The sequence below is a fragment of the Haplochromis burtoni genome, unplaced genomic scaffold, assembly GCF_018398535.1.
Source record: "Haplochromis burtoni strain Fernald_Lab_line unplaced genomic scaffold, NCSU_Asbu1 Contig_227, whole genome shotgun sequence".
Lineage (NCBI taxonomy): Eukaryota > Metazoa > Chordata > Actinopteri > Cichliformes > Cichlidae > Haplochromis > Haplochromis burtoni.
This window is the reverse complement of record NW_024582588.1, coordinates 606,656-627,734: the sequence shown is the minus strand read 5'-3', so window position 1 is coordinate 627,734 and position 21,079 is coordinate 606,656. Positions and strand designations below refer to the sequence as shown.

Sequence of the window (21,079 nt, the reverse complement as noted above, 5' to 3'; positions counted from 1 at the left end):
GTACCGAACCGAAAGCACTGTATCGAACGGTTCAATATCGATACGAATATCGTTGCACCCCTAATATATATATATATATACACACACACACATGTGTAAATACATTTATTGCTGCTTTGTAGTCCATGTCCACAAATACAGATTTGTTTGCTTTTTAAACAGCTTTCTATTGGCTTTTTAACAACAAGGTGTGTTTTAGGTCACTAAAAAATGAACTTTCGAAAAACTTCTTGCAAGTTGTTCTGAACCTATTTTTCTGCTGTTAAGTGCACGCAAGAAAAACTAAGAACTTATCTTGCAACATCAAAGGTGTGTGCCTTTACCACCTTTTCTGATGTCAGTCTATGCACCATGTTAGTGTTTGTAGGCCTATGATTGGCCAGTATTTCTTTGGTAAGGGTTACAGTTGTCGTCAAACACACCTTTTTAATGGTTTCTTTGAGCTGGCAGGGTATTGGCTTGCTGCCAGTGTGTTTGGGTTCTCACTGGTGGCTGTTCAGAGTACCCAGTCTTCTTGGAGTCACTAAGTGGGGTGCTGTTTGAAGATGATGTGGTTCTGTTAGATTATTGATTTCGAGGCAGCAGAAATTAGAATCTGAGTCCATGGTCCTCAGGCGGCAAAGGGTCCAAGTGCTCACTCTGGGTCAGGGATGAGTTGCTGCCTTAAGTGGAAGAGAATGGAGTAAGAGATTGACAGATGGATTTGGGCTGGAGCTGCAGTGATGCAGACATCCTGTTATGATAAAAGCATATCTCCCAATTTACCGGTTGATCCTACGTCCCTACCCTCACCTATAGTCAAGAGCTTTGGGTATTGACTGAGAGAACGGGATCGCAAAGTTGTTTCTATGTCCAACTCATGGGAAGAGTTCCTCCCAGTTTTTGTAAATCTTCAGTTCTCCTTCTTAGATCTTCACTGAGTTGCTTGGACTTTATCATTCTTCTGAGTATTGGCCTAGCCAGTCAGTGCGGTCAAACAAAGCCTTTTATGCTGGAAAAAAGAAACTGCCAGTTCATCAATCGCGGTCACTAACAAGAAGATTTATGTTAGCGTATGAATTCATTTGAGCTTGTATGTCTACTTTTGATGCTATGAGGATTACTTGCTTGTGGGAATGAAAGAGACATATGAGTCAATGGAACTCATTTTGAAGCTGATCAACTGGAATATTTGTGATGACCTGAAGGTTGTGGCACTGCTGTTGGGTCTACAGTTGGGGTACACAGAACACATGTGCTTTCTGTGCCTATGGAACATTCGTGATGATCGCAATCATTACAAAGTGAAGCAGTAGCCACCCAGAGTTAGATGAGATAAACCTTTATTAGTTCCACATGTGGAAAATCTGTTGTGTCACAGCAGAAAGTGGACAGTGCAAAGTTACAGTAGCAAAAATTAAGAATAACAATAGAATAGGATAAGATATTAAGAATAAGGTGCTATATACAATAGAATAAAATATTTTTTGCAATAGAAAAAAATACTATGTTGTCGGAAAGAAAAAAAAAACTGTTGGCCGATACAATGTGCTACATGCATTACTAGTTGATCCACTAAAAGTGTACTTTCCGCCACTTCACATTAAACTAGGCCTAATGAAAAACTTTGTCTTGGCAATGGATCGTAATGGAAATGGCTTCCATTCCATTTGGAAAAACCAAAACTGATGCTAAAAGTAGAAATTTTTGTTGGTCCTGAAATCCGCTAAATGATGCGTGATGACACATTCAGATCCAAACTGAACATGAATTCGCCCCTTGGGATGCATCTGTGCTAGTTGTGCAAAACTTTCTTGGCAACCATCAGGCTGAAAACTATGTTGAACTTGTAAGCAACATGTTAGCAGCATATCAGCAACTCTGCTGCTGAATGTGACTCAAAATGCATTTATAGCGGGGGGGGGTTTCACTCCAAATTTGGGTGGTGTGAGTGATGAACATGGAGAACAATTCCACCAGGATATTGCCAGCATGGAGAAAAGATATCAAGGCCACTTCAACCCCATAATGATGGGCAATTACTGCTGGCTTCTGTAGCGGTCAACAGCAGAGACTCACAAGCGCAAAAGCAAGTGCCTACAGCACTTTTTAACAGTGTATGTACATTCCATAAACACTCAAGTGAACTATCTATTTACACGTTTGTTAAAGTGTACAAGTTTTTGTAATCTCTCACAGTTTTAAATCAAAATTTAGTTATGTACAGTGCCCATATAACGACTATAAAATCAGTTTCCTTTTCCGTCTGTATGAATAGCCAATGATTCTGTGTATAACTTCAGAACCTGACATCCTAGACAAAATCCGACTACAGATTTGGACTCAGCACACTTGGTTTAGTATACGACACATGAAATACCACAACTAGCAAACAAAAGTGTTTGTTTTATGATCCTGTGTTTTAGAAAATTCTAAATAAATCAAACCCTGCACACATAATGTTTTTTATAAAGTTCTTAAAGCTGTGTTCAATCAATCACACTAGAAAGAACAGTTCAAAGGAAACATTAAAAGCTCCAAATTACCTTTACATTCATATCTATGATGAGTATACATAAACCACTTTGCATCATGGTTTGCATTTTCTTTTCAAAGCAAAAGCAAAGCAAATCCCTGTTTTTAAAAATTGTGTAGACCTGTGGACTTTGCTGATTAAAATTAAGCCACTACACATTTACAGGCTAGTAAAAGCATCATGACTAGAATTATCATCAGTTTTCAAATTCCAAGGCTACTAAACATGCAGATTAAATATGGCAAGATAATCTGCATGCAGAGTTTCCACTGGTCCGTCCATCAGACTGTGAGCCCCACCTATTGCTCCTCGGTTACACTGTTTTCATGAAAAAGCAGAAATGAACTTTGCGCACACATCAAGCAACTTTTCTCTGCTGAATGTGTAAGAAATAGGTGTTAGTGTGTTAGGTTTATGCCTGAATGTTGCAATGTGCTATTAAAACTGCAATGCATGCATTCATGCACATGACACAGTAACACAAGATGACTCATAATCTGATGGTAAATAATGTTTTGTGTTCTCTGTACATCTTAGCTCAGGTAATAAGGCAGGTCATCTGCTAATCTGAAGGTTAGGGGTTCCATCCCTACAGCTCGCATGCCAAATATCCTTTCACAAGATACTAACACCCCGTTGCTCTCCGATGCATCAGTTGGAGTATGATTGCGTGTGAATGTTAGATAGAAAGCACTTGCATAGAAAGACTTATTTTCTTAAATCAAAAGGATATTGATTCTCTTTCAGCTTCCTCACATTTATCCGAATTGCCACGCTGTTTTCAGAGAGAAACACTTGTGTGAAACCTGAGCTTAAACTGGAATTTTGAGCCACTAATTTGCGTTGCTCTTGGCACAAGGCTGGTTTTTACTGCAGTTAACTGCATCTTTTTATAAAAATAAAGCACATTCTTAATAGATCCCCCAGCAATTGCGACATCACAGTAATTTGTCTCACTTAGTAAATCTGTCCCATAGCATCTAAAATTAAATTCATCTTATTTGTTATATTTTACTGTTGTGATACTAGGTAACTAATTTTATCATGCCTGTTAAGGCAGTGCTATCTATCACTTATTCCAGCAGACTATTCTGGAGTAAAATTATACTAAAGACTGCAATATAACAAAGGACTTTACTAATTAGCACCAGTTGCACAGAACCTTAAGTACTATTATTAATTAATATAGATCTTGAGCTTATATAGCATTCTGTGTTCTTCGTGCAAGGCTACAGTTCAATCAGAAGTAGTTTTTATTGCAGCAGTGTGAGGTTCTTCTTTCAGCTGTGAATTTAATGAACTGTTGTTAAAAACTATATCAGGAGGATATTCAATGAAAATGGGGAAAGGCACTCACAGATAACATTTACCAGAGCTGAGCAACTTTTTTTTAAATTATATTGTGTTTTGTCATGAATGGTCAGATGGGCCATCTCAGTGAATTATGGAGTGGTGTTTTCTCCTCCCTTTTCTTAAAGTATGGTCCAGTGTACACTATGCTAAAGGAACCAATAAAGGAAGAATTTACCCTCCTTCCCTTATTATTTGGAGAATTGGTACAGCTCTTATTATCACACAGATACTTCAGGTCACGTCTGAGCTTCTGTTTTATGATGGTGGCACCTATACTTATACTACCACGCCAGAGAAGTAAAACTTGTAAAGACAACGATCAATGATTAGTCTTTGAAAGCTTTGTGGTTTTATGCAATTTAATTCATTAACTCAAAAAGTATTGGATAATTATCAAATGGATAATTGTTAAACATAAAATTGTTTTTTCTTAATATTTTTTAATACCTAGCATTCTAATCAACTTAAATGATGATCAGTATTGCCATATTAAACTAAATGTGGTTGCGCAACTAGGTCCATTGCTGACTAAAAACGCCACGCTATGTAAGTGAGAAACAGAAATGGAAAATTAGAGTAATGAGGGGGTTTTTGTTTGTCTTTCACAAATGTGATTGTAAAGAAACAACCCAATTGTGAACAATGGAACAATTATTTTAATTATTTAAGAAATTTAAAAAGGTTATTGAAAATTTTTTAAATTATTTCTTTTGAAATAATTTAATTCTCTGCAAATCGAGCAGAGAGCTAAAACAATTTATTTGCATTATATTAGTTGTACAAGCTCCACTGTTACTAATGTTGAACTAAATTATAAAAGGCTGCCTGAGAAACGTGCTTCTGAGGTTTACATAAGCTTAATTGTTTTTGGAATTAAAGATAAAAAGTAGCGGTTTGCAGAAAGGTTCTGAATGTCATTTAAACTAAACTAAAGCCATAGCGCACCTCCAGATTTTTACATGCAATTGTAAGTACAGGAAATTTTATTGGGGGATATTTAGTTTTCTTTCTTTTCTATTGCATATGCCATACTGTGCAAAACGGATATTATTAAGATAGGCATGTATGTACCAGAGCTTGCTTTTGATGTGGCCAAGCGAACTGAATGGTATTTGAAATGAGACAGATCTTATTCACATGAATGTTAAAAAGGAAGCTTCCTGTTCACATCATGGTATGGTATTTATTCACACTGTTACATGACACAGTGTAAATAAAACTGCTTGCTGTGCAATGTTATTATCTGTTAGCAGCAAGAAAATGCTCCTACATGTAGCGTATGATTATTATTTTGCATATTCCTACTCTTACTAACACAGAAAAAACTACAATTAATCAACCTTACTATGTTGTTCTTCAGGTTTTGCTGTAGAAATCATGGTTAACATCACACAATCTCAATTATTTCCGAATGCACTAACAACATGGTTTCCTGTTTTTGTAGTTACCTTTGCTGCTACCAGGAAACCAATGAAGGGTGTTATAACTGGTACCCTACAATTGCTGGATTTGTTTAGAGATCAAGTTTGCTTAAGGTTCCATAAGGGCATTGTTCATTTGTTCAGACATATTTTCCATGACTTCAGATTGATTTGACTAATTTGCAGAAAGGTCTTGATGGAGGATTGAATTATTTGTGGACACAGGGTTGTTAGTTTGCAAAGAGACAGCCGAAACACAGTTTTCAGCAGTCTCTGCGATGTCTACTGTGGTTTTCATTTCAGGAAAAACTGCATTAGTCCCATTGCTTTCTGGTCCGATGTCTACTGTGGTTTTCATTTCAGGAAAAACTGCATTAGTCCCATTGCTTTCTGGTCCATCATTTCCATCGACTGTTTGGCCAAATGTGGTCCCCTGGTTTTTATCTCCAAATGTAGTAACTTGAGTCATGTCTTCTAACTCCTCATCTGTTTCCGGAAGCAAGGACAATCTTTTGGACAGTCTTGCAGGTAGAAAGCTGGCTACAGAAATTCGGTTAGGTGGCCTCATTGTTACCTGGCCATTGTTAGCTCCACCCTCTAGAAATGGCGAAGGACCCGCCCAGTCTGTAGTTGATACCTGCTGCTTCTGAAGCTTCCGTTTCTTAATAAAGATGATCAGGAATCCTACCATCATCACTAACAGGGATCCACCGATTAGTCCGGCCACTACTTTACCATGGTTAGTTTTCTTTGTTTCTGAAGGTTCTTGTATTTTCCTTTTTCTGATATTGTTGATGGATGTTGAAGTTTTGTATAAGCCTGTGGAATGTTTCACATCACCTGTAGCTGGACTCATGCTTTCAGACTTCTCTTCTTCAGGTGTGGTAAATGTGTTAGTAGTAGAGATGAGTTTTGTAGACTTCGGTGAAAATGTAGGTGGATAGGGGTTTGTGTGCCTCCTAACATGTGTGCTTAATGTCTTCTGGCTTTGGGTTGAGTTGATTATCACTGGAGTTACACTTGTAGGTGTTGCTGGGGTGCCAGTTAGATCTGTCATTGAAGATTTGATGACTGTAGATTGTATTTCTGTTAAGGATTCCATGGAAGTACTGTTTAAGTGAGGCGATGCAGAACTGGTAGGAGCTGGTGCTGTCTTAGTATTAGGTAGGATCGTATTCGAGGGCATTGTTTGACTTCTTCGTTGTGCGTCTTTCGTGGCAGGTATTTTCTCTGAGTATGCCTGAGTATGTGTTGTCAGCTCATTGTGAGAGAATGATTCTACAGTTACCACAGAGCTGAAGACTTCACTTTGATTAGATGTCACTGCATTGCTTGATGTCACTGCATTGCTTGCTGCCAGTGGCAGCAGCCATATGAACGTGAGGCTTGTAAAATCTGTGGTCATTGTTGTCCTCAGAATGGCTACTGTGTCTCTGAAGCTAGAACAGAGGAAATTATTTTGTCAGAGCACGTAGTCTGAAGTAGTATCATTTGAATAAAGAACGTTTAGTGGTATGCAATATAATATGTTTTAGGAAATGGTAAGTTCCTCAAAATGCTCGTAATCCACCATAGGTTTGAAGGGTACGCAATTTACCAGTTTCAAACACTGTTTTTACCATTTTCATCTAATTTACATTTATGTATCCTCTGTTGTTTAATAACATTTTACACATAACATTTAGTTTTTAGGTGTGTGTGTGTGTGTGTGTGTGTATAGATATAGATATGTCTCAATTTCACATAATCATCAATTTAAAGTTGTCAAGCTGTGAGTTGGACCCAAAACTGTATCAGTAATCTAGTAATTTAGATTTACATACCAGTGTCTGTACGCAGGTGAACACTCAAAGCTGTTGGTTGTGTCCTTCCAGGGTGTATTAAAAGCTGAATATTGCTGTTGCTGTCTGGCAGAGTTGCTGTCTCTAAGGAAGTAAGATCTTGGGGGTTGGACAGTTTGTCGCTGCTGAAATTTCGAGACTGATTCTTGCACCACTTACAGGAAGCGTGACACGTGAAATCATTCTCAGTGTCCTATGTTAAATATAGTAGTTCATGTTTTACAACCAAGTCTTGCGTTAAAAATGTTTGCTGAAACAATGCTGAATTAATCTGTAAAATTCTAAAGATTGACTTTTAAAAAGTGTGAATTTTAAATTTTCATGAGTGCTCTTTGGTTTTAAGAAGGAAAAGGCATTCTTTAAGTTTAAATGTCCAGAACAGTAACATATCATAACTGAAATAGCAGCATGGTAGCAGCTCATGTCTGTTTTTTAGGACATAGTTTGAGTAAGGTAAGGACATTTATTAGCCACACCATTGATGCCTGTGAAAGGTAAACTCACCTTCTTATCATACTGCATTCTCAACCACAAAATCTACAGGATCTGCGATACACAAAAACATACAAACAGAGATCACTTTCCCATGCCCTGACAGGTCAGAGATATTTTGACTGCATAAGGAGGGCAGATACAGTCCTGATCAAAAGTTTAAGACCACTTCACTTGAAGAATGGCAAAAAAATCATATTTTTGCATGGCTGGATCTTAACACGATTCCAAGTAGAGCATGTAATGTGCAAGAAATGGGACTGAGACAGAACATTTTTTTGAGCATGCAATTTATTGAAAACAACACTTAAACTGAAACAGGCTGTTTGACAGCTGATCAAAGGTTTAGGACGCACATGCACATAGGACATAGCCAGCAGCCGTTTGACGCCCCTGCACTTCCCGAAGCTCAATTGTTCCACTGAAGGAAAAAGCACCCCAGACCATTATGGCACCCCCTCCACTGTGGCGCATAGAAAACATCTCAGGTGGGATCTGCTTGTCATGTCAGTAACGTTTTTGAAGCCCTTCAGCCTCAGATGCTGTCTGATGGTTATGAGACTGCAGTCTGCACCAGTAACGGCCTTAATTTGGGTCGAGGATAGTCCAGTGTATTGACGGACAGCCAATTGGATCCTCCAGCTCAGTGCTTGTGAAATTTTTGGGGGTCTTCCACTTGACGTTTTGGTTCCATAACCCTAAGGATCATTTAAGAAATTCCAAATGACCGTCTTACTGGGTCCCACCTCGGCAGTGATGTTGCGCTGAGAGACCCTGCTTATGCAGTTCAACAACCCGACCGCGTTCAAAAAGGTAAAGTTTTTTTGCCTTTGCCATCAGAACGTCATAACAGTCTGACTACCTGACAGAAGATGACAATGAATCCACATTTTTGCACAGATTTGGCTTTTTTAAGGCATGTGGCCCTAAACTTTTGATCAGCTGTAAAACAGCCTGTTTCAATTTAAGCATTGTTTCAATAAATTGCATGCTCCAAAAAAATGCCTCACTCCCATTTCTTCTTGTTTTATGTTGAAGCTCTATTTGGATCCTTGTTAATATCCAACCATGCAAAATATGATATTTTTTGCCATTTTTCAAGTACAATACAGTTTAGAAGTTTAGAACAACTTTTAATCAGAACTGTATTATAACAGGAATGTGTGGGGGGTTTTCTGGGTTACTGACAGGTGTGTGGCTTGTACATGTTATTTAATCAAGCAGAATAACAGTTCTATAAGTAGTCACTGTTGTGGCCTGTTTTGTTGTCGAATGATTATATAGTATAGATCTTTAAAAATTTTAAGAATAATAATTGCCATTGCACAAATACATTTTGGATTTTCTCTAATCCACACAGGGTCAAAAGTATATATTCAAGCTCAAAGTGTTGTCTTTTAACAAGACATAGTTTGTATTTGTCAGCATAGAAGAAATAGCTTGATAGTACTTATTTCATTGACCAATACTCTATGAGTCCAAGAAACTATTGATTTTCCAAAGCTGGTAAGATCTCTTGGAGCCTTTGTACAGATGTGCAGATTTCAAGAAGTTGATATCTGTTGAAACTGTTTTACAAAAGTTATTTGGATGTGTCACCACTTTGCCAAGCTCTTGAAAAACACCCAAATTGTCACTTGTTAATGGCTACCAAAAGCATCTGGTCTAGGTGCAACTAAGGAACATGTAGCCAAATATTAGTGGGGGGTGTATATATATATTTGAACTTGTGTGCACATTTTTGGTCATGTATGATTATGAAATCCAAAATAAATTCTACAGTACATCCAGTTCTTGGTTGTTTTTTGTGTGTTTTTCTTTTAGTCCTTGAAGGTATATTGATGAGACTCAGTCGACCAGGGAAAACAACAATGGAAAGAAATCATTTAAAGCTCAAAATGTCCATGAAGAGTGTATGGAAACTTTTGACCACAACTTTCTCTGTCTGTGTGTGTGTAGGGCTCATAATTGACAAATATTGATTTGACTCATGAAACACTGACACCAATACAAAGGTCAATTTATTTAAAAACTGGCAAATATTACAAGTATTTAAGTTATAACCAATAATTAAATTGTTGAAAATTCATTTAAAAGATTAGACATAGCTGAAACAGATTCAGAGTTAAGTTTCCAGCATTTCTATTATCAATTTAGCCCATTATCTCTTCAAAACTGTGAATGTATGTTGACCTTGTTTTTGTTAATCTGCTTTTTGTTCATTATGTAAGTTATTATGCTATGTTATGTTACTGATGCAAATCATGCGCACAACAAATATGGACCGTGCTATGTTATGTGTTTAAAAGTTATGTCTTTCTTTCTTTCGTTCTTTCTTTCTGTTTTAATTGAACACTCAGGACCAGGCTTTAAAGATTTACTACGAGATATAGAACTATGTAACATGTTAAAGGTATCCTTATCTAAGCAAAAACTATGCTTTTTGGTGTGTGCACCCAAAGCTCTTTATTCTGTCAGCACTAATGTAGTAAATTGCATATGATGCCCTACATTTAACAAGATGAAAATAAACAGGAATAGTGATGCAACAACAAAATTATCAGTTTATTTACCAAATTTCCATTCTCACTTTGTTGACTGCCTTCAGCAAATAAGAAAACAGTCACCACTCTATTATAGCTTTTTCTTTCCTTGTGTCCGTTTCATGAATGCGTTTGAAAGACTTTCAAAGTTATTTATTTCTGTCCAAAAAAAGAGCAAAATAAAAATTAAAAAAAAAATCTCCATTAATATAATTTGTTTATTTTATTTTATATTTGCCCATGATTTAACAATTGGTGCATCTCTGTTGGAAAGGATGTGATTGAAACAAGCCAAGTTAATATATTTTAAATCAGCTAAACTGATTAGTTGTGTATGTGACTGGATTTACTGAAGTAGGGTTACCTCCTTACACAACAAGGGGCATGTCTTCTAAATCCCTGGGAATCTCCAAACAGGAGTCCTTGAAGTTGGAGCTGTGCATATGACTTTGATCGTCCTCAGGATCAAACGCTATTGCCATTGCCCCTTCCTTGAGTCCTGCCCCATCGTCCTCCATTGTCCCTTTTGTTTCAGCCTGCCTCTCTTCCTCAGTCTTGTCTTCTTTCACCTCCTCAAGCATGACACTGGCATCATATGGTCCAACCAGGCCTGCAATCTCTGGTTGGTCTGTGCCCCAGTAGCCTGTACTGCTTACTAAGTCCATGTTGGACCGTGAGGTGCGAGGGCCATAAACCTGGCGCTGAAGGCTGCAGACCTGGCATGCCAGTACCACAGTAGCAGCCAGCAAGCACACAATGAGACCTCCAGCTGAACTTATAGCAATCAGACCCATCTCAGTGTCAACCAAGCAGTCACCACGAGTGCCATTGATGGAGTTTTTGTCTTCACTTGTTCTGAGGGTAGTACTCACAGCAAGTGTGGGGCTGCTTCTTTGGTCTTGTGAATAGTCTTGTGAATATATTTGAGTTGTTGAAAGGACTGCGTCAGCACCGACAGGGCAGAGTGGCAGGTGGTTGAGCAGGAGAAACAGCCAAAGAGTTTTTGCACCTTCCATCATCTCTGAAATTCAGAAACTGTTTTAGAAAAAGTAAAGCTGAAAAAAAATGTAGAACGTTATTCCAGAATGCCACTACAAGAGCTCATGATCAGAAGGTTGTTTGAACAGTTCTAGTTAAATAAATTTTTTTTAAAGGAAATGCTTGACTTTTGTGCTTTTAATATGATTCAAAGATGCTGCATGACAAATTCTTACCTGAAGTAGTCCTATGGAGGTCTTGGGGAAGAAATGGCACGTGACACCTGCTGCAAACTGACTGTTGAGATGGTCTGAAGTCACTTCCTGACCCCTCTTTCTGCTGGGTTTTTTTTTTTTTGTCTTTTGGTTTGTTTGTTTTTTTGCAGAGGGTGTGATTATTTCAGAGCCTTGGGTTTGATACCACAGAGGCTTGCAGGGCTCTTACAAAAAAGGACAGACAAAAAGAAGCAATCTTTTTCAGAAATGAAGCTTTTCAGAGTTCAACCACATAGAATGCAATGAACAATTTAAGCCTCACATTTATACAACTGATCCAAAAAATAAAACTATTTCGTATTTAACCATAATGAATTTCCCCCCCTTTTCTTTAGGTTCAAAACGGGCCAGATCAATGGTGACCTGCTCATCTACCATGTCCTTCTCACCCTCAAACCCTACTATGCTAAGCCCTATGAGATAGTGGTAGACTTAACACATGTTGGACCCAGCAATCGTTTCAAGACTGACTTCCTCTCTAAGTGGTTTGTTGTCTTTCCTGGCTTTGCATATGAGAATGTGGCAGCTGTTTATGTCTACAACTGCAACACTTGGGTAAGAGAGTACACCAAGTATCATGAGCGGCTGCTGACAGGCCTAAAAGGGAGCAAGCGGCTCCAGTTCATTGATTCTCCAGCTAAGTTGGCAGAGCACATTGAACCTGACCAACAGAAGCTGCCTGCAGCCACACTGATACTGGAGGAAGACCTTAAAGTGTTCCACAATGCCCTCAAACTGGCCCACAAAGATACCAAGGTCTCAATTAAGGTAAGGTTTCAGCCAGTGAACTTGCACTAAAAATGAGCGATATAGAAATATTACCACTAAATAAACATATTAAATCACTAAAATCGTAACAGAGGTGTATCTTTAACCATCTTTATTTTCTTCTTGACCAGGTGGGTTCAACAGCCGTTCAGGTGACCTCAGCTGAGCGCACCCGCGTCCTTGGCCAGCCTGTCTTCCTCAACGATGTATATTATGCCTCCGAGATTGAGGAAATTTGCCTTGTGGATGAGAGTCAGTTCACCCTCACCATGGCCAACCAGGGCACACCCCTCACTTTCATGCACCAGGAGTGTGATGCCATAGTTCAGTCTATCATCCATATCCGGACACGCTGGGAGTTGTCGCAGCCTGACTCCATCCCTCAGCACACTAAAATCCGACCAAAAGATGTGCCTGGCACTCTCCTCAACATTGCTCTTCTCAACCTGGGCAGTTCTGACCCCAGCCTCAGGTCTGTCCTGTAGGGTCATTGTTTTGTTATTCTAGGCCAAATTCTTTGGCTTTATGGGGAATAAAGTAGGTCTGTAAAAATAACAAAGAATGTGTTTAATTTAAAATATAACTGAGATTTTTTGTTTCGGAACCAATGACACATGAATATTTGAGCATACTTTAGGTTTAAAGTTTAGACTTTGTATAAAGGTTGCTGGAAGTAAACCTAATGCAGAAGCACCTTAAACTTAGTGACTCCTGCTTGTATAAATGTTTGATAAAACAACCCTATTGCTCACATGTCTATGAAAACATAAATTTAAGGTACTACAATGTATGAATACATTGTATTTACGTCATAAATTATAGCCCCATGTAGATGAAAATAAGATTATAAAACTGATACAAAGCAAAAAATATAGCAGTGGTCAAAAACCTCAATGCTTCAAAGTCAAATTTCAGAAACCAGCAGTTAACTGGATTAGCGATACATTCATTTTTATATACACTGTGTTTAAGGTATAAAGGTTTAGTTCAACCACCCCTCATTTCTTTGTTTTCCTTGAAAGAACCAGACATGAGCAATCGCTTTCTGGGCTTTCTTAATGTCTTCTTAATGGCACCTTTTTTACTTAAATACTTACTTTTAGTCTAGTCCTTGTACATCAGAAAAGTATTCCTGAAGACTACTTGAAGAAATTACAAGAAAGCTTCCCTAAAAGTTGTTTTGTTAAAAAAAATATGGGTGGACCAAAACACTGTTTTGCCTGTATTTTACTCACTAGCTCACTGCATCTATTTCCCATTTACCTAGCAAAATGTAAAGAAATGAGGGATGGCTCAAGACTTTTGCGCAGCACTTTGAACATGAGCCTAAATATTTTTGATCCAATGCAAGTGGTTCAGTTTCAAAGGAAAAACTCGAACATTTTTAGCACATCTTATTGTCTTTCCAGTTTTCAGTTGAGCTTCACTGACCTGAAATAAAACTTTTGATCTACTCATTTACAACACCTATGTTTTTCAACTCAAACCTGTAAAAGTAAAGACTAAAACTGTTTTTACACTGACTTATCTGTTTCATATCCAGATCTGCAGCTTACAACCTATTGTGTGCTTTGACCTGCACCTTTAATCTGAAGATAGAGGGCCAGCTGCTGGAGACATCAGGTCTCTGCATCCCAGCCAACAATACGCTCTTTATAGTTTCCATCAGCAAAACTCTGGCAGCCAACGAACCTCATCTGACTCTGGAGTTTCTGGAGGAGTGCATCTCAGGCTTCAGCAAGTCTAGTAAGTCTGCTTACCATCGTACTGGTTACCATACATAAGCTCTCACATACACTCAGTCATGAAACTGCGTCAGTTTATTATTCAAAGATGTTACCTCTCTAAATGGGAATAGATACATTGTACTCATACCGCCACCAGCTCACCTCACTGAAATGCATAAAGTTTTAAGGTTTTTGTTTCTTTTTTTACATAACTGTGGTGGGGAGGGGAGCGTTTGGGAATGACAATATGGTTTATGATTTTACGTAGATGCTGAAGTGCACAGTGCACAAAGGTCGCCAACTTTCTGTATGGTCAATCGCTACATACCTCCAAACTTCATGAAGCCTTCAAATTAGCTCAAGAACATTGCACAAAAAGCTTCATGGAATAGGTTTTCATGGCAGAGCAGCTGCATCCAAGCCTTACATCACCAAGTATAAGGCAAAGCTTTGGATGCAGTGGTGTAAATCACACAGCCACTGGACTCTAGAGCAATCCAATTGTTTTGGCAATCCAATTGACGAATATTGGTTTGGCAGCTCCCAGGAGAAAGATACTGATTGCACTGTGCCAAGTATTAAGTTTGGTGGACGTTGATTGTGGTGTTGTTGTTTTTCAAGAGCTGTGCTCAGGCCCCTAGTTCCAGTAAAAGCAGCTCTTCATTTGTGAGCTTCATTTCATTGATTCAGCATACGAAGACATTTAGGGCATTTTCATGCTCACAACTTTGTGGGAACAGTCTGGTTTGGGGATGGACCTTCCTATTCTAACATGATCTTGAATCCAGCTCTACTAGTAATTATTTTAAGCCTATTTCAATAGGCCATTTATAAGCAAATTACTAGAAAAAATAGTAGAAAATCAGTTCTGATCTTTACTATGCAGATGACATATTTTTACCCTTTTCAGTCGGGCTTTCAGAGGCAGCGTTCCACTGAGACCGCTCCTTTGAAGGTCTGTAATGATCTTCTAATGGCTTCTGATGCAGGGATTAACAGGCTTAAAGCTTTAGCTGGTGTATATGGCTCTGCCAGAGAAAGAAAGCCAGAATGGTTTTCTTCATACTTATCTGATAGGACCTTCTTTGTTAGAACAGACAAGTTCTCCTCTAACATTTCCTTCCTGACCTGCCGGGTTCCACAGGGTTCAGTTTTGAGTCCATTATTATTTTCTTTCTACATGCTTTCTTTAGCTTATTTAGTCTTTTAGTGACATTTCTTATCCATTGTATGCCAGTGACATATTCAGCTGTCATTAGCATACAATGGATAAGCTGTCATGTCTTTTAAGACTCATCTACTGGATAGGTTGTCCACCCTAATCCACTACTTAACTCAAATTGGCTCTCTATCTGTTACCTTGTTTTAAACACCAACAAGACTGAGACCGTGATTGCAGCTCCTCTTGAACTACATTCTGAAGTCAGTCAGGTTCTTGCATCTTTCTGTCCTTGGAGTAATATTTGAGTTGCATGTAAAACCTTTGTCTGGTTCCTGTTTCTTTCATTTAAGGTACATTTCTAAATTGCAACATATGGTCTCCTCAGCTGAACTGCGTTTGTGTCATCGCGTTTAGTGTAATGCTCTGTTTACCAGCTTGGACAAATCATCCCTTTTTCACCTCCAAGCTATACAAAGTGCTTCACCCAGACTGCTAACACGTTCTAGCAAGCGTGCTCACATTACTCCTGTTTTATGTTCTCTACATTGGCTCGCAAATAGATTTTAGAATTCATTTTAAAATTCTTGTTTTAGCATACAGAGCACCAAATGGCCAGGCCCCAGATTATTTATCTCAGCTTCTTACAAAATACACTGCTGCTCGTTGTCCACGTTCACAGACTCCGAGTCGGTTGGTTGTTCCCCATACAGAGCCTTTCAGCCTGTGGCACCAAGGCTGTGGATCAGTGTACCACCACAACTGTGTTTGGTTGACTCTGCTGATTCTTTAAAAAAAAAAACATTTCTGTTTAATCCGGCTTTCTGTTCAGAAATGTATTTATTTATTTACTTATTTAAATGTATTTATTTATTTTAAAGCCACCTGTTAACTTTGCTGTATTTTATTAAATATTTTGTATTGTCTATTTTGGCACCTAATATTCTTGTTTATTTAGCCTGTTGTTACCCGCTGTCTGTGAAAAGTGCTTAATAAATAAACTTAAGTTCATAAGTGTTTGAAGACAGGACCATTGAATATTTTTGGCAATATAGTGATATATTATTAACATTAAAATAAACCGTAAGCTCGAAGTGCTGCTGTTCTCTTGCAGGCATCGAGCTGAAGCATCTCTGCTTGGAGTACATGACACCCTGGCTGCTCAACCTGGTCCGCTTCTGTAAGCACAATGACGATGCCAAGCGCCAGCGGGTCACTGCCATTTTGGACAAACTCATCACCATGACAATAAATGAAAAACAGATGTATCCCTCTATCCAGGCTAAGATCTGGGGCAGCCTTGGCCAGGTAAGTTTACCCAGCCCCTCAGCAGCTAAATAAGTACATGTGTCTCTTGGATTCTGGCCTTCTAACCATCTCATCTTCAGATAACAGACCTGCTGGATGTGGTCTTAGACAGCTTTATTAAGACCAGTGCCACAGGAGGCCTGGGTTCCATCAAAGCAGAGGTTATGGCTGATACTGCAGTGGCTCTAGCCTCAGGAAATGTCAAATTGGTCTCCAACAAGGTGAGAGCACATTGGCAACTAATACACACAGAAAATAATCATGTTGAATCATGTTGCAACTCGTGGAGAGGATTTAATGGTATTGATGATGGAAAGTGACTTGGGGTTCTGTTAAATGAGCAGAGCAGGTTGTTTGAGTAAACATAGACCAACATAGACCGACACACACAAACCCTGACCTGGTGTTAACACTTCTTAATAGACTCACTTCTACTTGGTCCAGGTCAGCTCATTTGGTTATGGTTAATTAAGGATATACTATGTTTAAATTATGGATTAATGATTAATGCTTTCAGGCTGCAAGTTTAAAACGTGCTTCTGTGCTGCAACTGGATCTCATACTCTACGTTCTAGCTATGTGTGCTACAGTTTTCATTTAGAAGAACAGCTGTGCGTAAAGAGCAAAATTTCTCTGCCAGCTACTGGTCAGTCGAAACAGAGAGCCTGTAGTTCAGGACAGAAAATAAAATCAACAAAAAGCCACCACATCATGTGGCCTAAAAGCAGAAATGCACATGGACGTGAGCCAAGGCAGCTGACACTTTTTTGCCTTTGTTATGTTTCCACACTGACAACCACAGTGGCCACAGGACTTGCATCTTTGGGTTGTCTATCAAGTCCCAATTCAGTTCAGTTCAAGTTTATTTATATAATCAAATCACAACAACAGTTGCCTCATGGTGCGTTAAATTGTAAAGACCCTACAATAATTGTCCCACAGTTTTTAACATCAAATCTCTGGTGGTCAAAGGTTGCAGTGACGGTGTCCCTTAAATTCTTAATTTTTTTCTCTTTACATCTTAAAGAAATCTCTACAAATTTGGCCAAAGTCTTTAGACTTCAGGAAAAAATCATTAGATTTTGGTGGTCAAGGGCATACTCCTACTCCTACACAGAAACCTAAAATATAAAATATATTTAAATGTTAAAGTCAGTTAATAATTACTTACATACTGATGGAAGAAATAAATCCAGCTGGGATTCACTCTTGATTTGTAGAAGCTAAAGAGACAAACTCATCTAATCACTATCCATTATCTGTGTGCTGTTGTTCCAAATCCAAGCTGCTGTTTGGATAAACAAACACAATATACACAGGCAGACACAAAAGAAAACCCAAGGCCCTGGCTCCGATTATAGCAGACACCATCACTGCACTCAATAGTGGCCATTGTGAAGACTGTTGACTAAGAAAAAATTGATCTTTAAGTTGTAGTATTGTTTTTCTCTGCAGGTCAGTTTGGTCTTACTAAAGTATTGTACTGAATTTGAAAAACGATATATAAAATTGAGCATTGTACATAGCTATTAGACTTCTTACTTGAGTCTTTATCCTGGTGTTATCTGTAGAGTTACAGCATGATGTCATGGCAGTACAGCCTACTGGACACAATGGCTTCTTGTTTGCTGTTGTTGAACTCTTTGTCTCCCAAAACTTGAATAAATGCCATTTTCTAACTGATTAGAATAGCTGTAGAGTGCAGTATGTCAGCTTCATAACCAAAATGATTAATAAGGGTCATGATTAGTATTATTTGTTTACTAGTGATACATTTATTAAGTTTGCATTAAGCACTCCTATAAAACCATGATTTTACTTGTACAAAATTTTACTTGAGTTCAAAATTTTTGAGAAGTTATTATTAGCTTACGCAAGGAGATACATCTTATAAGGCCTTAATGTACGTTTGTGGTTGTGTAAGGATAAAGCTTTTCTACCATTTTCTTTAAATAATCGTTTGATCGCTTGAAATTTTAAAAAGCAGCAGGAGGAAGTGGCTTTCAATGACATTTCCACAGTCTTCTACGGAGAACATAGACATTCACAGACATTCACAATCTGATTGAATATCATGAGTAATGCCCCCAGTAAACTTTTTCCAGTTAACCCCTGTGGAAGTCGTCTTTAATACCGTAGCTTCTTAGAGATCGGGTGTGGTGTGTGGATGTGCTCTTCTCTGTTTTCTTTTTTCTTTTTTCTTTATGCTCATAAAGTCTTGATAATGACAGAAACTGCCCTTCTAGAAAAATAGAAGAAAATAAAGTGTTTGATGTAAGGCATGCATTACACCCAACAACTTTCACAGGCACTTAGTAACTGTACATTAAGCTGGAAAAGGCAACACATTTCTAAAAACGGTTTCTCACGTGGAGATTCCATCTTATGAATCTATGTTGCACAGACTCAAGGTCTGCAGGGGAGACGAGGAGGATGGGGAGAGCCCATGGGACTTTCTCTGAGCAAACATTGGATAGTTTTTCATGTCATAAATCAGATCTCATATGCAATACAGTACATTTTACTATTGGGGACTAGATTTCCACTCATTCTTATCGTAACTGTTCTGCTCCTGTGAGTTATTATTTTATTCTATAACAAATTCTGATACCTGCATCAATAACCCTGTACCAACAGACCAAGCTTTATTTATTTGTTTTTTCAACTTTCAGTTCTGAAAAATGGGTGAAAATAAGCAACAAAAAACTGCAAAAGGTTATGTGGCTAGCTAGCATCTGTATTCATGTGTCCACTGTAGAAAAAACAATGAATAATAATGGTGTTAATTGAAGGACGCAACTGAGGCAACGTTCAGATAATAGCATAAGTGACACCTTGAACTCGGTGACATAATGCTTAGAAGCAGATGCAGCAAACAATGAGCCGAAGCTTCGGAGAGAATAAGGACTTGATCCTGACCTTTAACCCAAATGAGATGCTAAGACATAACCTAAATTGGGCAGTTCAAGACATGCTAGACATAATGATAAAGAATAATAAAGAACCTTGAACCTTGATTCTACACCTATTCTTTGTGGTAGGTCATTGGGCGGATGTGTAAGATCATCGACAAGACGTGTCTGTCCCCAACGCCAACACTGGAGCAGCACTTGATGTGGGATGACATTGCCATCTTGGCTCGCTACATGCTCATGTTGTCCTTCAACAACTCTCTAGATGTGGCAGCCCACTTGCCTTATCTGTTCCATGTGGTAACCCTGCTAGTAGCCACTGGGCCTCTGTCCCTCAGGGCCTCCACTCACGGTTTGGTCATCAACATTATCCACTCCCTCTGCACCTGCTCTCAGCTCAACTTCAGTGGTGAGGAAGTGTTTGTTCATTTGTTTTCTTCTTTATTGGTCAGTGAATAATGGGAAGTATCTTCATAAAGCTAGATGCATGAGTTTGCATGGCGTGCAGGCACACAATGGACACACAAAACAAAAAGCGAGTAGGCTACTGTGACCTGAAAAAAGAACCATGTTTTTGTGTTGAATACAGAGGAAACAAAGCAGGTTCTGAGGCTGAGTCTGACTGAGTTCTCCCTGCCCAAGTTCTACCTGCTGTTTGGCATCAGCAAAGTCAAATCAGCCGCTGTGATTGCCTTCCGCTCCAGCTACAGAGACCGCTCATTCTCACCAGGCTCTTATGAGAGGGAGACCTTTGCACTGTCCTCCCTCGAAACCGTCACTGAGGCCTTACTGGAAATCATGGAGGTCAGCTGAGAAAATCAGGATTTTTACATGTTTTTGCTTTTTCTCTGCCTTCCTACTACCCTTTTTCGTTTAATAAAAAGTTATTATTATAAAATTGACTGTTTGTCTAATTAGTGTATTTAGTTTATTAAATACTGATTGAGTTATGTGTTTTTGGTCCAGGCTTGTATGAGGGACATACCAAGCTGCAAGTGGTTAGACCAGTGGACAGAACTTGCACAAAAGTATGATCTTCTTGTGTTCTATTGTATTTCATTCAGTTGCATAGATTTTCAGTGTGGAACAGGTATTTATTTGTCTTTGGATTCCAGGTTTGCATTCCAATACAACCCATCTCTTCAGCCCAGAGCACTGGTGGTGTTTGGCTGCATCAGTAAAAGAGTGAGCCATGGCCAGATCAAGCAGATCATTCGAATCCTAAGCAAGGCTAGCCCTCTGCTCAGCATAGACCGGGTGAGGGCCTTGAGTCATTTACCATGCAGTCTGATCCGTGAACGTGTGTTTCAGTGCTTTACGTGTCTACATAGACGTTTGTAGAGTAAAGCTGCTTCACATACACCTGTGAATTTTACTTCACCGTCTCTTTGACTTCTTTATTCCGTGCATTGTGTACGGTGTAAACGGTAACATTTAACTGAAAAATTATGTTTAATATTTTGTTCTTCTTCCTTCTTTTCATTTCAGGGTCTAGAGAGCTGTCTGAAGGGGCCAGACAATTACAACAGCCAAGTACTAATAGAGGCCACAGTCATTGCTCTGACTAAGCTACAACCTCTACTCAGCAAGGTATTCAACTAGTATAGATCTACTTTTTGTCACAGTTGGGAAACCTTTCAGAAATTCACAATTCTGTTCAAAATCAAATTGTTTCAAACTGTTTGATCTTTTCCTTTCTTTTCAACTTGGTAACTCTGTACATCATATTGTTATAAAGTAAAACTTTATTGGCTCTTTGTTTATCACTATCCCCTTTGTAATATTAA

At 38.6% G+C, this 21,079-nt stretch overlaps 2 protein-coding genes across 6 annotated transcripts in view; one reads left to right on the top strand and one right to left on the bottom strand.

Annotated features, from left to right (window-relative positions):
- The window catches only part of nf1a (neurofibromin 1a), a 133,738-nt gene that overhangs the window by 100,677 nt on the left and 11,982 nt on the right, over positions 1-21,079 (top strand). For both annotated transcript variants that reach the window (XM_005937135.2, XM_005937134.2), the window contains exons 36-45: positions 11,754-12,186; positions 12,318-12,658; positions 13,730-13,932; positions 16,187-16,380; positions 16,461-16,601; positions 19,422-19,701; positions 19,882-20,096; positions 20,259-20,320; positions 20,408-20,549; positions 20,781-20,882. In XM_005937135.2, coding sequence (XP_005937197.1) covers positions 11,754-12,186; positions 12,318-12,658; positions 13,730-13,932; positions 16,187-16,380; positions 16,461-16,601; positions 19,422-19,701; positions 19,882-20,096; positions 20,259-20,320; positions 20,408-20,549; positions 20,781-20,882 — 2,113 coding nt within the window. The remainder of the gene's footprint in view (positions 1-11,753; positions 12,187-12,317; positions 12,659-13,729; positions 13,933-16,186; positions 16,381-16,460; positions 16,602-19,421; positions 19,702-19,881; positions 20,097-20,258; positions 20,321-20,407; positions 20,550-20,780; positions 20,883-21,079) is intronic.
- On the bottom strand, positions 1,306-17,804 carry LOC102303587 (protein EVI2B). 4 transcript variants are annotated; one of them, XM_042226777.1, is made up of 4 exons: positions 17,552-17,804; positions 11,380-11,582; positions 7,113-11,220; positions 1,306-6,728 (listed from the first exon to the last, which is right to left on the bottom strand). In XM_042226777.1, the coding sequence occupies exon 4, from the start codon at positions 6,692-6,694 to the stop codon at positions 5,465-5,467; it is 1,230 nt and encodes a 409-aa protein (XP_042082711.1). In that variant the 5' UTR covers positions 6,695-6,728; positions 7,113-11,220; positions 11,380-11,582; positions 17,552-17,804; the 3' UTR covers positions 1,306-5,464. The 4 variants fall into 4 exon arrangements, with proteins under 4 accessions (XP_042082711.1, XP_042082712.1, XP_042082710.1 ...); XM_042226778.1 differs by having other exon boundaries at positions 7,113-11,200; XM_042226776.1 differs by having other exon boundaries at positions 7,113-11,186.

Excerpts from the sequence above, each read along its gene's own strand:
- LOC102303587 (XM_042226777.1), bottom strand. The coding sequence starts at position 6,694 with ATGACCACAGATTTTACAAGCCTCACGTTCATATGGCTGCTGCCACTG.